At 44.1% G+C, this 15,543-nt stretch overlaps 1 protein-coding gene across 1 annotated transcript in view; it reads right to left on the minus strand.

Annotated features, from left to right (window-relative positions):
- The window catches only part of LOC123755062 (nitric oxide synthase, salivary gland-like), a 199,410-nt gene that overhangs the window by 96,992 nt on the left and 86,875 nt on the right, over positions 1-15,543 (minus strand). The window contains exons 12-15 of the mRNA XM_069332947.1: positions 14,278-14,388; positions 7,881-7,945; positions 1,010-1,045; positions 678-854 (exon numbers count right to left, since the gene is read on the minus strand). Coding sequence (XP_069189048.1) covers positions 678-854; positions 1,010-1,045; positions 7,881-7,945; positions 14,278-14,388 — 389 coding nt within the window. The remainder of the gene's footprint in view (positions 1-677; positions 855-1,009; positions 1,046-7,880; positions 7,946-14,277; positions 14,389-15,543) is intronic.

Here is a 15,543-nt window from a genome sequence, read left to right on the forward strand (position 1 = left end):
ACTGGCCTTCCTTAGAGAGTGACCCTGAGATGGCAACACGACTGTACATTTGAATTCTAGTACTGGCAGCATATAGTATGGTCCTAGGCAGCTGTTATTATATTATACTCGAACTAAGAGCGTTGCTGGGACGCTGAGAGAATTACCCAGCTGGCGACCAGAAGGTAAGAGGTGGAAGTGAGGCTACGGCCGGAAGTCCGGCAAATTCTCTGCACGCATAGGTGGGCAGGCCCGGTGGGGGGCAGTCACATACTGCAGGATTGAACTTAGCAGTATGCTTAGCTTAGCTTAGCTCTCTTCCCTTAGTCAGTCTGGTGTTGACAAAGGCTTTAACAGGCTGAAACGTTCACCTTCTTTCATATTTCTCTGTGGATTTTCCGCATATATTATATATATATATATATATATATATATATATATATATATATATATATATATATATATATATATATATATATATATATATATATATATGTATATATATGTATCACACTCTTGAGTGTGAGTAGTCACACTACTCTTGAGTATGGAGATACGCACTCAAGAGTAGGGGATGTATGTGAAACAGGAATGTACTCACCTAATTGTGTTTGCGGGGGTTGAGCTTTAGCTCTTTGGTCATTGTGGAAATGTGAAATGGTCAGTATAGTGAGTGTGGAGAGAGAGGAGGCACTCACTTGAAGGCCGGGGCTGTGCTGTACTCCAAGTTCCGACTCTCTAAGTCTTGCAGGGACTCCTGGCGCCGACCCAACCGTCGCAGTAGCCTAGCGATACTGCCCATCTTTTTCTGGTCCATCTCTTCCACTGTTCTCTGACTGACTGCTCCTTCTTCAGGTATACTACTGGTGGTGGTCCTGGCAAAGGCATGTGTGTGTCTTTCTTATTCTTCAAGACAGTCACAGGTGACTGACACATGGTTGTGTCAGTCACAGATTATTTCAATTAAAAGCAAATAAAACAGACAGCAGGCAACCACCACACAATAAACATTGAATCAAAGACAACTTACATTTTAAACTGGTTGTAGTCTTCTTGGAATGACAGTCTAAAAAATGAAAAAAAATGTATGTAATTGTTAAATTATCATTTGATTAGCAAGAATGCATAATACTAAAACTAAACCATACATATTTTTGTATGTTGTTTCCATAAGGATTTCGTTATTTGATCAATTCAAATTTTTAAAACGGGAACACTTTATCTTAATAATTCCTTATATGAAATGTAATCTGTAATTAAAACAGGGAGACAAAACTAAAACAAAGTAAAATATAGCAAATTTAAAACTTACAAATCAAAGGACTAGTGCAGGGCAAATTTTGAAGGCCCGTGGCAGTCGGTGCCACCCCCATGATTCTTTAAACCTCACCAATAATAAATAAATAAATTATATAAATATAAATATTAAATAAAGGTTGTTTTGCCTGACATTCATACAACCAATCCTGAGGACAGCACACTCCTAGGTGCTCCTCTTGGAAGGAATGCCATCGACGGGGTCCTCGGTAAGAAGATCACTGACCTGAAGAGGATGAACGAGAGGATTGAAGACATCGATGCTCATGATGCACTTTACCTCATCACCAGATGCTTGTCCCTCCCCAGGCTGACCTACTTTCTAAGATGTTCGCCATCTTTCAACAATATTAAATTAGAAGAGTATGACAGCTTGCTGAAATCAACACTAGAAAAAGCCCTCAATCTTTCCCTCAGCGACTCACAGTGGAAACAGGCCTCCCTTCCTGTCAGACTCGGGGGCCTTGGCGTGCGCACAGCAACACAAATTGCTGTACCAGCGTTCCTGTCCTCTTCAGTGGGGTCTGACAACTTGGTGAAGGAAATCCTACCTGAGCACCTAGTTCAACAGGCAGGGGTGCATGATCCCAGCTTCACAGACTGCACAACCAAATGGGTCTCTCTCGCAGGACCAGCACCCCAACCACCGCCTTCTGAAGCCCATAAGCAATCCAGCTGGGATCGCCCCATTGCCGACCAAGAAGCTGCAACTTTGCTAGAAGCTGCGACAACACCACATGACACTGCCCGACTTAGAGCTGTAACAGCTCCCCATGCAGGTGATTTCCTATTAGCAACCCTAATGTCAGCAACCGGCAACCGTCTCACACCGCAGGCCCTCCGAATTGCCGTGGCTCTCCGCCTAGCTGCCCCAATCCACACCGAATACAGGTGTATTTGCGGCGAGGCAGAGGCCGACAGATATGGACGGCATGGCCTTCTTTGCCAAAGGACGGGAGGATGGCATGCAAGACACGGCGAGGTTAATGACATTATTAAGAGAAGCCTTACCACAGCCGGTTGTCCAGCAGAGAGAAAGCCCCGTTACCTAATGTCCCGCAACTCTGATGAGCCTGTCGGTCGCCCAGACGGAATTACGGTGAACCCCTGGAAGAATGGTAGACAGTTGGTGTGGGACTACACTTGCGTTTCAACTTTAGCCAATACCTATGTTGACTTCAGTGCTACACAAGCAGGAGGAGCTGCCAATCACCGGGAAGCGGCCAAGTCACGTAAATACAGAGACCTTGAGCACCACTACAATTTTGTCCCCATTGCCTCAGAGACACTTGGTGCCTGGGGTAAAAGTGCTGCTAGCTTTTTGAAGGAGTTGGGGTCTAAGCTAATCGAAACAACTAGAGACCCTAGAGCTGCCAGTTTTCTTTTTCAGCGCCTTAGTGTGGCCATCCAGAGAGGAAATGCACACTGCATCCACGGTTCCTGCCCGCCATCTGAGGAGCTGGAGGAGCTTTTCAACTTGTGACAAGCAGCCTTGTACCCTGCATGTAATCAATATTGTAACTTTTTTTGTGTAATGACATTTTCAAATAAAGTTAGATAAATATACACACTTAACAAAAGAATAGGGGTGGTAGGAGAAGAAAATATCAAAGTGTTCAGTGAGGATCCACAAGGTCTTCTCTGAGTACTCTTTATTTTCTTCTCCGAGGCTATGGGTCCCTACACTTGCACCAGAGGTGGTACCCCTTCTAGGTATTAAAAAAAAAAAAATATTATATTTATATATATATATATATATATATATATATATATATATATATATATATATATATATATATATATATAATATATATATATATATATATATATATATTTATATATATATATATATATATATATATATATATATATATATATATATATATATATATATATATATATATATAAAGAATTTTACATTCTTGCAAAGCCATTAGCATGCATAACGTTTCAGGCAAGTCCTTAGTCTTATTTTTCCCCGGAATACGACCTGCCAAATCATTTAACAACCATGTACTCCACAACTGGGTGAACTGAGGCTACAGTTAAGGATTGGTGCCGAGTTAATCCTTCCGGCCAGAATACGAACTCAGGCCAAAGAGCTCACCCAGCACTGGGCGAGTGTTTTACCACTGTGCCACGGAGGCTGCGAAAAGTCCCATACCAAATAAAAATATAAAGATCATTACTACTGTTAAATGAAACACTGCTTGATTTTTTAACAACATTTTTCAAATTTTACTGAGTGAATTTGTTCGGTGTACACACAGCTTCTTATGTACAGCAATGTTCGTTCAGAGCTTGGATGAAATTCGTCTGATTTTCACGAATGAAAAATTTTCTTGTCGAGAATAATATGACCTGTGGATTTGTCGATTGATATTTTTCACTGCTTTATCCACACATCTGAATGACTTGAACACCAAATTACAGTGATCCGTCAGACACTTGATGTTATGTTTGATAACATGAAAGCCTTTGAAACTGAACTGAATGTTGTTAAACGTGATGTTAGTAATGGCACTTTTAAATATTTCCCAAATCTAAAAAAGCACATGAAAGACCTTGACATTCTTAAGAAAAATAGATATACTGGGTCGCAACTGTTGAGCATCACTGATTCATCTGCTGACCAATTTTCTTTACATTTTACAAAATTTGACTAAATTTAATAAATTTACTTTAAAATTGACTGAATTTAGGTCATTTGAATAAGCTGCAAAATTCATGTGTGCAGACAGAGTAACATGAGACAAAGTTGCCGTGGATTGATTTATAAAAGCAGTTCATTTTTATGGCAACATTTGTTTACTTCAGAGCAGAGGTGGAAAATGTTGAAAGAGAACGATGAGCAACTGGTGTAACCCAGAAAAGAAAGTTCTGAAACTCTGTAGTTCCTTTTCTGGAACTTTTAAATTAAAACCTCGCAATGGGACTAGTTATAATTTCCAGCGAGGAAATTTGTCAGGTGTAATTACACGAGACTTGGCGATGAGACTGATGGCGCATGCACAGCTCACACACCGACCATATGCAGGTTTGATGTCAAATATCTCACATCGTTGGTGCAGCAGCAAAAGTTCCCTACGGAGTAAAATAACCTTATTTTCCCATCTCTTATTTATAATTTTTTTTATAAGTGGAGCCAACCCTTATTGTTGCTTATACGGTAAAATATGAAAAACGCTTCACTCACGACTAACATCTGATGACTTTTGAATGTTTCTCGAACAGTGCTTCACTGGCGAATTTTGCTTGAATCGCAACTGTGTAAATGCTTCACACACACGTACTAGACATACTATAATTGCCAACAAAACCTAACCTAACCTAAATATGCACAATATGCTAAATAATAATAATATTACTTGGAATTTGAGAAAATTACAATTTTGAATGGAATTGAACGTCAAAATTCACGAAGGTGTCTTTGACGTCTGCTAGAGGATGGGTTAAAAAAACTGGTAATTGCCAGAAGAACCTAAGAAGTAACCACCCCCTTTGAAAAATCCTCCTCGTTCAGTGTGCGAGAATTGTTTATACAGCGCGTGACAGTTATAGTTGGTGTGCTTAGATAATATTCCCAGATTTGGATTTCCTGTCAATAATGATGTGACAAAAGTCCTCAATAACATTTATTATTCTTGTATAAATAGTTGAGTATGTGTGTACATCACGAAAATAAACACGTGATTAAAAATGTGACAGTGTCAGACAACGGAGGAAAAGTAAAATAACAGAGTAAAATATATATATATATATATATATATATATATATATATATATATATATATATATATATATATATATATGTTGTACCTAGTAGCCAGAACGCACTTGTCAGCCTACTATCCAAGGCCCAATTTGCCTAATAAGCCAAGTTTTCATGAATTAATTGTTTTTCCACTACCTAACCTACCTAACCTAACCTAACCTAACTTTTTCTGCCACCTAACCTAACCTAACCTATAAAGATAGGTTAGGTTAGGTTAGGTAGGTTTGGTTAGGTTCGGTCATATATCTACGTTAATTTTAACTCCAATAAAAAAAATCGACCTCATACATAATGAAATGGGTAGCTTTATCATTTCATAAGAAAAAAATTAGAGAAAATGTATTAATTCAGGAAAACTTGGCTTATTAGGCAAATCGGGCCTTGCATAGTAGGCTGACAAGTGCGTTCTGGCTACTAGGTACGACATATATATATATATATATATATATATTACTCTGTTATTTTACTTTTACTCCGTGGTCTGACACTGTCACATTTTTAATCACGTGTTTGTATATATATATATATTATATATATATATATATATATATATATATATATATATATATATATATATATATATATATATATATATATCGTCATAGTCTGGTATGTCGTAAATCACAGGGTAAGATTGCAAGACATGAAGAAGTCAACGACATCATCAAGAGGAGCCTCGCCACAGCCCGCTGCCCGGCACAAAGAGAACCACACTTATTCAGACCTAACGACCCTCAGAAGCGCCCAGATGGGATCACCTTGCTACCTTGGAAGGATGGTAAGCAAGTGGTGTGGGACTACACGTGCGCTGCCACACTGGCCAGCACCTACCTCCACTACAGCACTCGTGAAAGCGGTGGTGCTGCTTCATTCAGGGAATCACAGAAAATTATTGAATACAGAGGTCTGGCACACTGCTACAGCTATGTTCCGATCGGCTCAGAGACCCTCGGTTCGTGGGGAAAATGTGCATTGAAGTTCCTGAAGGAATTGAGGGACAAATTGATCAGCGTTACAAAAGATCAGAGAGTAAAACGTTTCTTGTTCCAGCGCCTCAGTGTTGCGATTCAGAGGGGAAATGCCTGTTGCGTCTTGGGCACTAGTCCATCTTCAGAGGAATTTGAAGAAGTGTTTGACTTACAACAATGATCGAACCTGTTTGTGACATTCATCAATTTTTCCATTTGTCGTGTTTTTCAAGAGAGCCATAACCTTTAAGCACTTTTTGTACTATTTATGTATCAACCCATGTATTTCTTGTAACCATCAAATACATAATAAAGCACAACAAAAAGAAGGGTGTGGTAGTAAAAAAGTACACATAAACTGTATTGGAGGGGATCTAAACATTCCCTCTAATGCGTTATGCGTGGTTTCCTCCGAGGCTATGGGTCTCCCTTCTTCCAGCCAGAGGTGGAAGGTCTCCCCCCAGAGGTCCCCCTTCCCCCCCCCCCCCTCTCTCTCTCTCTCTCTCTCTCTCTCTCTCTCTCTCTCTCTCTCTCTCTCTCTCTCTCTCTCTCTCTCTCTCTCTCTCTCTCTCTCTCTCTCTCTCTCTCTCTCTCTCTCTCTCTCTCTCTCTCTATATATATATATATATATATTTATATATATATATATATATATATATATATATATATATATATATATATATACATTCTTTACCGGCCAAAGACCCCAACACATCAAACAAATGCTGAACCCGGTGTTTGGAGATGCCGCAAAGGACCTTCTAGTGGAACTTACCAGTTTTTTCAACATGTGTTTGGCTGGCGGCATCCCTGAGGACATCGAGTCTCTCTTTTATGGAGCAGCACTCTGTGCTCTAAAGAAGAAAGATAGAGGGAATCAGGCCCATTGCCGTTGGCAACACCCTCCGACGCCTCGTAGCTAAGGCTGCAGTGAGTTCTATCAGCCAGGAAGCAGCGACCTTGCTGAAACCCAATCAGCTCGGGTGTGGGATCCCTCTTGGCTGTGTAGCTGCAGCACATGCAGCGTGTGCTTACATTGCTAATCCCTCAGACCAGAAGGCACTAGTAAAGCTTGACTTTAAAAATGCCTTCACTCAAGTCAGAGGAGAAGCTGTCCTCAGGGCTGTACACAACCATTTGCTTCCCCTTTATCCGTGAGTACACCAGAAATCAGTAGAGCTGTACCATCTCGCTACTCACGTTCGCCATTAATACAGGTCCATGATGGACCATATGTGGCAGACCAAGTCCGAAGCTGGAGGAGCAGCTCTCACACAACAAATCATCAGAGACTATATACCTTTTATCCAAATAGTAGTGCGATCTATAACCCTTTAATTATTAAATACCGTTTAATTACAGTAAGATTAAAATATGAAACCCCCCAAAATATCTGATGGGAAGTTTACTGGTGAAAATAAATTATATAATACAGATCACCCAGAACTAATAGACACGATTAAATACAATCTCTTGAGATAATAATCAAATCAATCACCGGTAGATTTCCCCACACCGCGGTACAAGAAAATATGCCAACACACCCCGAGGACCACCATACATCTTGGACAACTATAGTTTATAGATATTATTTCAATTATCACTGCAGGCAGGACCCAAGAGCATGAACTCATTGTAGCGCATGACTTTCCTCGGGTCAAGGAGAATAGTCATTCAAAGTCTAGAAGCATATTGGTCATGCTTCAAGAATTATTGAGAGATAATTTTAAAACTTCTATTAAAATCAAACAACTGATTGTAAAGAGCAAGCAAAACAGGATAAACTAAATAAGACAAATCTGAAATGAAAGACGGACTGCAAGTGACGCTAAAATACTTACTTGTTTAGACCATTGTGTCCAGGGCCCAGCTCCTCCTGCAGCCGGTAGAGGTCCTTGACGAACTCCTGTTGAAGGTACTCAGCATCAGGGAGAGGCCTTAGGGACTCCACACACACATACACACACACACACATATGCCAACACACACACACACACACACACACACACACACACACACACACACACACACACACACACACACACACACACACACACACACACACACACACACACACATACACACACACACACATATGCCAACACACATGTGTGTTGTGACGTTGAAAGGAACTTTTTCAGGGTCAGAGTAGTTAACGGATGGAATGCATTAGGCAGTGATGTGGTGGAGGCTGACTCCATACGCAGTTTTAAATGTAGATTTGATAGAGCCCAGTACGCTCAGGAATCTGTACACCAGTTGATTGACAGTTGAGTGGCGGGACCAAAGAGCCAAAGCTCAACCCCCGCAAGCACAAATAGGTGAGTACAAATAGGTGAGTACACACACACACATACACACAGCCCGGCTCTCCCGGGCTGTGAGGGGTTCAGAGACTACATAGCAGGCACCATGACAATGGGAGGACCAAGAATATTAGTAGCAGTAATATACAACCCTCCACCAAATGACAGAAGACCCAGTCAAGAGTATGAAAACAACAACATGGCAGTTAACACTATAATTGAGAGGGCAGCCTCTGCTGCCTGTAGAAACAGATCCTACCTGGTCATCATGGGGGACTTCAATCACGGAATGATTGACTGGGAAAACAAGGAACTTCATGAAGGTGAGGATACGTGGAGAGACAAACTATTGGAGGTGGTGACTAGAAACTTTTTAACCCAGCATGTCAGAGAACCCACAAGGATGAGAGAAAATGTCGAACCAGCGAGTCTCGACCTAGTCTTCACTCTGAACGACTCTGACATAAGAGAAATCGGGTTTGAAGCCCCAGTAGGAATGAGCGACCACAGTGTACTGGTGTTTGAGTACCTGATTGAAGAAGGGTTATTGAACTCGAGGAGGGATACCGAAACCATAAGGTTTGCATACCGAAAGGGAAACTATGAGGAGATAAGAAAATTCCTAACAGATATACCATGGGAAACAGAGCTCAGGGGAAAGACGGCCCAAGATATGATGGACTACATCACGCAGAAGTGCAAGGACGCAGCAGACAAGTTTGTCCCACTTCTAAAGGAAAACAGTGAAATGAAGATGAGAAACCCATGGTAAAATCAGAGATGTAGGCTAGCTAAGCAGCTAAGTAAAAGGGCATGGAGAAACTATAGGAATAACAGGACACTGGAGAGCAGAGAAAGATACCAGAATGCCAGGAATGAATATGTCAGGATGAGAAGAGAGGCAGAAAGACAATACGAAAATGACATCGCAAGCAAGACTAAGACTCAGCCTAAATTGCTGCATAGCCACATCAGGAGAAAAACGACAGTAAAAGAACAGGTTATGAAATTAAGGATAGGGGCAGAAGGATTCACTACAAACGACAAGGAAGTGTGTGAGGAACTGAATAAGAAATTCCAGGTCTTCACCTTAGAGCAAGGAGAAATTCCAGAGATAAGAGAGGGAAGAGTTAACCAGGAACCACTGGAAGAGTTTGAGATTACCAGCGGGGAAGTAAGGAAGTGTTTACTAGAGTTGGATGTGACAAAGGCTATAGGCCCAGATGGAATCTCCCCTTGGGTTCTAAAGGAAGGAGCTGAAGAACTGTGCCTACCACTCTCCAAAGTGATAACAAATCACTGGCAACAGGGGAACTGCCAGAAATTTGGAAAGCAGCTAACGAGATCCCGATATACAAGAAAGGGGATAGACAGGAGGCACTGAACAACAGGCCTGTGTCCCTAACCTGCATACCATGCAAGCTGATGGAGAAGATTGTGCGAAGAAAGCTAGTGGAACATCTGGAGCGAAAGACCTTTGTAACACAGCATCAACGTGGGTTCAGGGATGGCAGGTCTTGCCTCACAGGGTTACTTGAATTCAACGACCAGGCAACAAAAATCAGGCAAGAAAGAGAAGGGTGGGCAGACTGTATATTTTTGGATTGTCAGAGAGCCTTTGATACAGTACCACACAAGAGGCTAGTGAAAAAGCTGGAGATCCAGGCTGGAGTGAAAGGGAAGGTACTCCATTGGATAAAGGAGTACCTAAGCAACAGGAGACAACGAGTCAGTGTGAGGGGTGAGGTCTCAGATTGGCGAGACGTTACGAGTGGAGTCCCGCAGGGGTCAGTCCTTGGACCTAAACTGTTTCTGATATATGTAAATGATCTCCCAGAGGGTATAGACTCGTTTCTCTCAATGTTTGCTGATGATGCAAAAATTTTGAGGAGGATTGAAACAGAGGATGATAGTAGGAGGCTACAAGATGACCTAAAAAGACTGAGTGAATGGGCCAACAAATGGCTGTTGAAGTTCAACCCGAGTAAATGCAAAGTAATGAAAATAGGCATTGGAAACAGAAGGTCAGACAAAGGATACAGAATAGAAGATGAAGTACTTAATGAAACGGACAGAGAGAGAAAGATCTAGGAGTTGATATCACACAAACCTGTCTCCTGAAGCCCACATAAAAAGAATAACGTCTGCGGCATATGCGAGGCTGGCTAACATCAGAACGGCGTTCAGGAACCTGTGTAAGGAATCATTCAGAATCTTGTACACCACATATGTAAGACCAATCCTGAAGTATGCAGCCCCAGCATAGAGCCCGTACCTTGTCAAGCACAAGACGAAGCTGGAAAAAGTCCAAAGGTATGCCACTAGACTAGTCCCAGAACTAAGAGGCATGAGTCACGAGGAAAGTCTGCGGGAAATAAAACCTTACGACACTGGAAGAGAGAAGAGTAAGGGGAGACATGATCACAACCTACAAAATCCTCAGGGGAATCGACCGGGTAAACAAGGATAAACTATTCATCACTGGTGGGACGCGAACAAGGGGACACAGGTGGAAACTGAGTACCCACATGAGCCACAGAGACGTTAGAAGGAACTTTTTCAGTGTCAGAGTAGTTAACAGATGGAATGCATTAGGCAGTGATGTGGTGGCGGCTGACTCCATACACAGTTTCCAGTGTAGATATGATAGAGCCCAGTAGGCTCAGGAACCTGTACACCAGTTGATTGACAGTTCAGAGGCGGGACCAAAGAGCCAGAGCTCACCCCCCGCAAGTACAACTAGGTGAGTACACACATGAGTAAGCAGCTCCAGCCTGGAGTCCATAGCTAGTTAAACACAAGATAAAGTTAGAGAAGATTCAGCGGTATGCCACCAGGCTCGTCCCGGAACTGAGAGGAATTAGCTACGAGGAAAGGCTAAAGGAACTGAACCTCATATCCCTGGAAAACAGAAGAGTAGGGAGAGACATGATAACCACCTACAAAATTCTCAGGGGAATTGACAGGGGGGACAAAGACAAACTCTTCAGCACGGGTGGGACACGAACAAGGGGACACAGGTGGAAACTTAGTACCCAGATGAGCCACAGAGACGTTAGAAAGAGTTTTTTTCATTGTCAGAGTAGTTAATAAATGGAATGCATTAGGCAGTGATGTGGTGGAGGCAGACTCCATACACAGTTTCAAATGTAGACATGATAGAGCCCAGTAGGCTCAGGAATCTGTACACCAGTTGATTGACAGTTGAGAGGTGGGACCAGAGACCCAAAGCTCAACCCCCGCAAGTACAATTAGGTGAGTACACACAGTGTCCCTAACTTGCATACTGTGCAAGGTGATGGAAAAGATTGTGCCAAAACACTAGTAGAACATCTGTAGCGAGAGAACTTTTGTATCACATCACCAACTTGTGTAAGGGGGGGGGGGGGGGGGGAAGGTTCTGGGATGGCACATCTTGCCTCACAGATTTAATTTAATTCTATGACCAGGCAAGAAAGAGCAGGGTTGGCAGGCTGCATAGTTTTGGATTGCACGAAGCCTTTGACCCAGTATCTGATACGAGACTAGAGCACAAGCTGGAGATGCAGGCAGGAGTGAAAGTGAAGGTACTTCGTTGGATAATGGAGTACCTAAGTAACAGGAGATATCGAGTCACTGTGAGGAGTGAGGTCTGTGAGTGGCATGACGTCACCAGTGACGTCCTACAGGGTCCAGTCCTTGGACCTGTCCTGTTTCTGATATATGTAAACGATCTTCCAGAAGGAATAGATTCGTTCATCTCAATGTTTGCTGATGATGCAAAATATTTGAAGAGGATTAAGACCGAGGAAGATAGCAAGAGGCTCTCAAGATGACCAAGACTAATTGAAGGAATAGTCCAATAAATGGATAATAAAGTTCAATCCAAGTATATGTAAGGTAATGAAACTAGGCGGAGGAATTAGGAGGCAAGTAAATGGGTACCGAATGGAAGACAAAGTCTTCTCCGAAAGTCTGATGGTTGTGTGGGGGTTCACTTGTCTGATGGTTGTGTGGGGGTTCACTTGTCTGATGGTTGTGTGGGGGTTCACTAGTCTGATGGTTGTGTGGGGGTTCACTTGTGTGATGGTTGTGTGGGGGTTCACTTGTCTGATGGTTGTGTGGGGGTTCACTTGTCTGATGGTTGTGTGGGGGTTCACTAGTCTGATGGTTGTGTGGGGGTTCACTTGTGTGATGGTTGTGTGGGGGTTCACTTGTCTGATGGTTGTGTGGGGGTTCACGTGTCTGGTGGTTGTGTGGGGGTTCACTTGTCTGATGGTTGTGTGGGGGTTCACTAGTCTGATGGTTGTGTGGGGGTTCACTTGTCTGGTGGTTGTGTGGGGGTTCACTTGTCTGATGGTTGTGTGGGGGTTCACTAGTCTGATGGTTGTGTGGGGGTTCACTTGTCTGGTGGTTGTGTGGGGGTTCACTTGTCTGGTGGTTGTGTGGGGGTTCACTTGTCTGATGGTTGTGTGGGGGTTCACTAGTCTGATGGTTGTGTGGGGGTTCACTTGTGTGATGGTTGTGTGGGGGTTCACTTGTCTGATGGTTGTGTGGGGGTTCACTTGTCTGATGGTTGTGTGGGGGTTCACTAGTCTGATGGTTGTGTGGGGGTTCACTTGTCTGATGGTTGTGTGGGGGTTCACTAGTCTGATGGTTGTGTGGGGGTTCACTTGTCTGGTGGTTGTGTGGGGGTTCACTTGTCTGATGGTTGTGTGGGGGTTCACTAGTCTGATGGTTGTGTGGGGGTTCACTTGTCTGGTGGTTGTGTGGGGGTTCACTTGTCTGATGGTTGTGTGGGGGTTCACGTGTCTGGTGGTTGTGTGGGGGTTCACTTGTCTGATGGTTGTGTGGGGGTTCACGTGTCTGGTGGTTGTGTGGGGGTTCACTTGTGTGATGGTTGTGTGGGGGTTCACGTGTCTGATGGTTGTGTGGGGGTTCACTTGTCTGATGGTTGTGTGGGGGTTCACTTGTCTGATGGTTGTGTGGGGGTTCACGTGTCTGGTGGTTGTGTGGGGGTTCACTTGTGTGATGGTTGTGTGGGGGTTCACGTGTCTGATGGTTGTGTGGGGGTTCACTTGTCTGATGGTTGTGTGGGGGTTCACTTGTCTGATGGTTGTGTGGGGGTTCACTAGTCTGATGGTTGTGTGGGGGTTCACTTGTGTGATGGTTGTGTGGGGGTTCACGTGTCTGATGGTTGTGTGGGGGTTCACTAGTCTGATGGTTGTGTGGGGGTTCACTTGTGTGGTGGTTGTGTGGGGGTTCACGTGTCTGATGGTTGTGTGGGGGTTCACTTGTCTGATGGTTGTGTGGGGGTTCACTAGTCTGATGGTTGTGTGGGGGTTCACTAGTCTGATGGTTGTGTGGGGGTTCACGTGTCTGATGGTTGTGTGGGGGTTCACGTGTCTGATGGTTGTGTGGGGGTTCTCGTGTCTGGTGGTTGTGTGGGGGTTCACGTGTCTGATGGATGTGTGGGGGTTCACTTGTCTGATGGTTGTGTGGGGGTTCACTTGTGTGATGGTTGTGTGGGGGTTCACTTGTGTGATGGATGTGTGGGGGTTCACTTGTCTGATGGTTGTGTGGGGGTTCACTTGTGTGATGGTTGTGTGGGGGTTCACGTGTCTGATGGTTGTGTGGGGGTTCACTAGTCTGATGGTTGTGTGGGGGTTCACTTGTGTGATGGTTGTGTGGGGGTTCACGTGTCTGATGGTTGTGTGGGGGTTCTCGTGTCTGGTGGTTGTGTGGGGGTTCACGTGTCTGGTGGATGTGTGGGGGTTCACTTGTCTGATGGTTGTGTGGGGGTTCACTAGTCTGATGGTTGTGTGGGGGTTCACTTGTGTGGTGGTTGTGTGGGGGTTCACTTGTGTGGTTGTCTCCCGCTGTGCCAGGGTTCACCAACCTTCTGTACCTACCTGATCGTTGTTTACAGGAACACCCGACAAAGGTGACTTACCTGGCCGTTCTGGGGAGGATCTCCTGCACCAGTAGTGGCGGCCACCACCAGCAGGAGAGCTTCAGCGCTCAGGTTGGTCCTGGTCACCTCGTAGTCTTCCATACACATCACCTGCAGGGATCAGTATTAATGCTGGAGCCTCTCATACACACGCTACACTGTAACTAACGTTATGGGCATGAGAAGAATTAACAGGCTTGATAGAAACAATAGATGAGCAGGTCAAAAGGATGGAGTGAATGAAGACTGCATTTTACCGGGGAAAAGCTCTGGGACTTCGAGGGAGGATAACGTATCAAAATCATGGTTTTCCATTTTCAAAGAAATGAGACTTGGAATGGTTAGCTATGGTTGCCACTGTACCACCAGGTCAACACAGGGTGACAAGGGAGATGCACAAGCCTCTCGCCCCACCAGGTCAACACAGGGTGACAGTGGAGATGCACAAGCCTCTTGCTCCACCAGGTCAACACAGGGTGACAAGGGAGATGCACAAGCCTCTCGCCCCACCAGGTCAACACAGGGTGACAGTGGATATGCACAAGCCTCTCGCCCCACCAGGTCAACACAGGGTGACAGTGGAAATGCACAAGCCTCTCGTCCCACCAGGTCAACACAGGGTGACAAGGGAAATGCACAAGCCTCTCGCCCGACCAGGTCAACACAGGGTGACAAGGGAAATGCACAAGCCTCTCGTCCCACCAGGTCAACACAGGGTGACAAGGGAAATGCACAAGCCTCTCGCCCGACCAGGTCAACACAGGGTGACAAGGGAAATGCACAAGCCTCTCGTCCCACCAGGTCAACACAGGGTGACAGTGGATATGCACAAGCCTCTCGCCCCACCAGGTCAACACAGGGTGACAAGGGAAATGCACAAGCCTCTCGCCCCACCAGGTCAACACAGGGTGACAGTGCAGAAGCACAAGCCTCTCGTCCCACCGCGAATCAGTTAAAAAGGAGCCGTATCCAGCTTTTCACTTGTCAGCTTTAAACAGTATACAATTACTGTTGCTCGTCGGGGTCCCGTGACGTTATCAGCTTTATAATTCACGCAATAAGTATTTAAAATCAGGAAATACACGTGGGAAGGAAAGCCATTTTGAGTTTTAAGTCAGAAAAATGCTCGTTTTGAGAGTTGTAAAACAATAATCCATCCATGTTGCACCACACTTTCATGCGTTGCTAAACTAGTAGTTATTAAAAATACATCATTGTTATCCGTAACATTTGCAGGTACTAATTTAAATTTTACGAATATTTAAC

The sequence above is a fragment of the Procambarus clarkii genome, chromosome 28 (genome assembly GCF_040958095.1).
Source record: "Procambarus clarkii isolate CNS0578487 chromosome 28, FALCON_Pclarkii_2.0, whole genome shotgun sequence".
NCBI classification, from domain to species: Eukaryota; Metazoa; Arthropoda; class Malacostraca; order Decapoda; family Cambaridae; genus Procambarus; species Procambarus clarkii.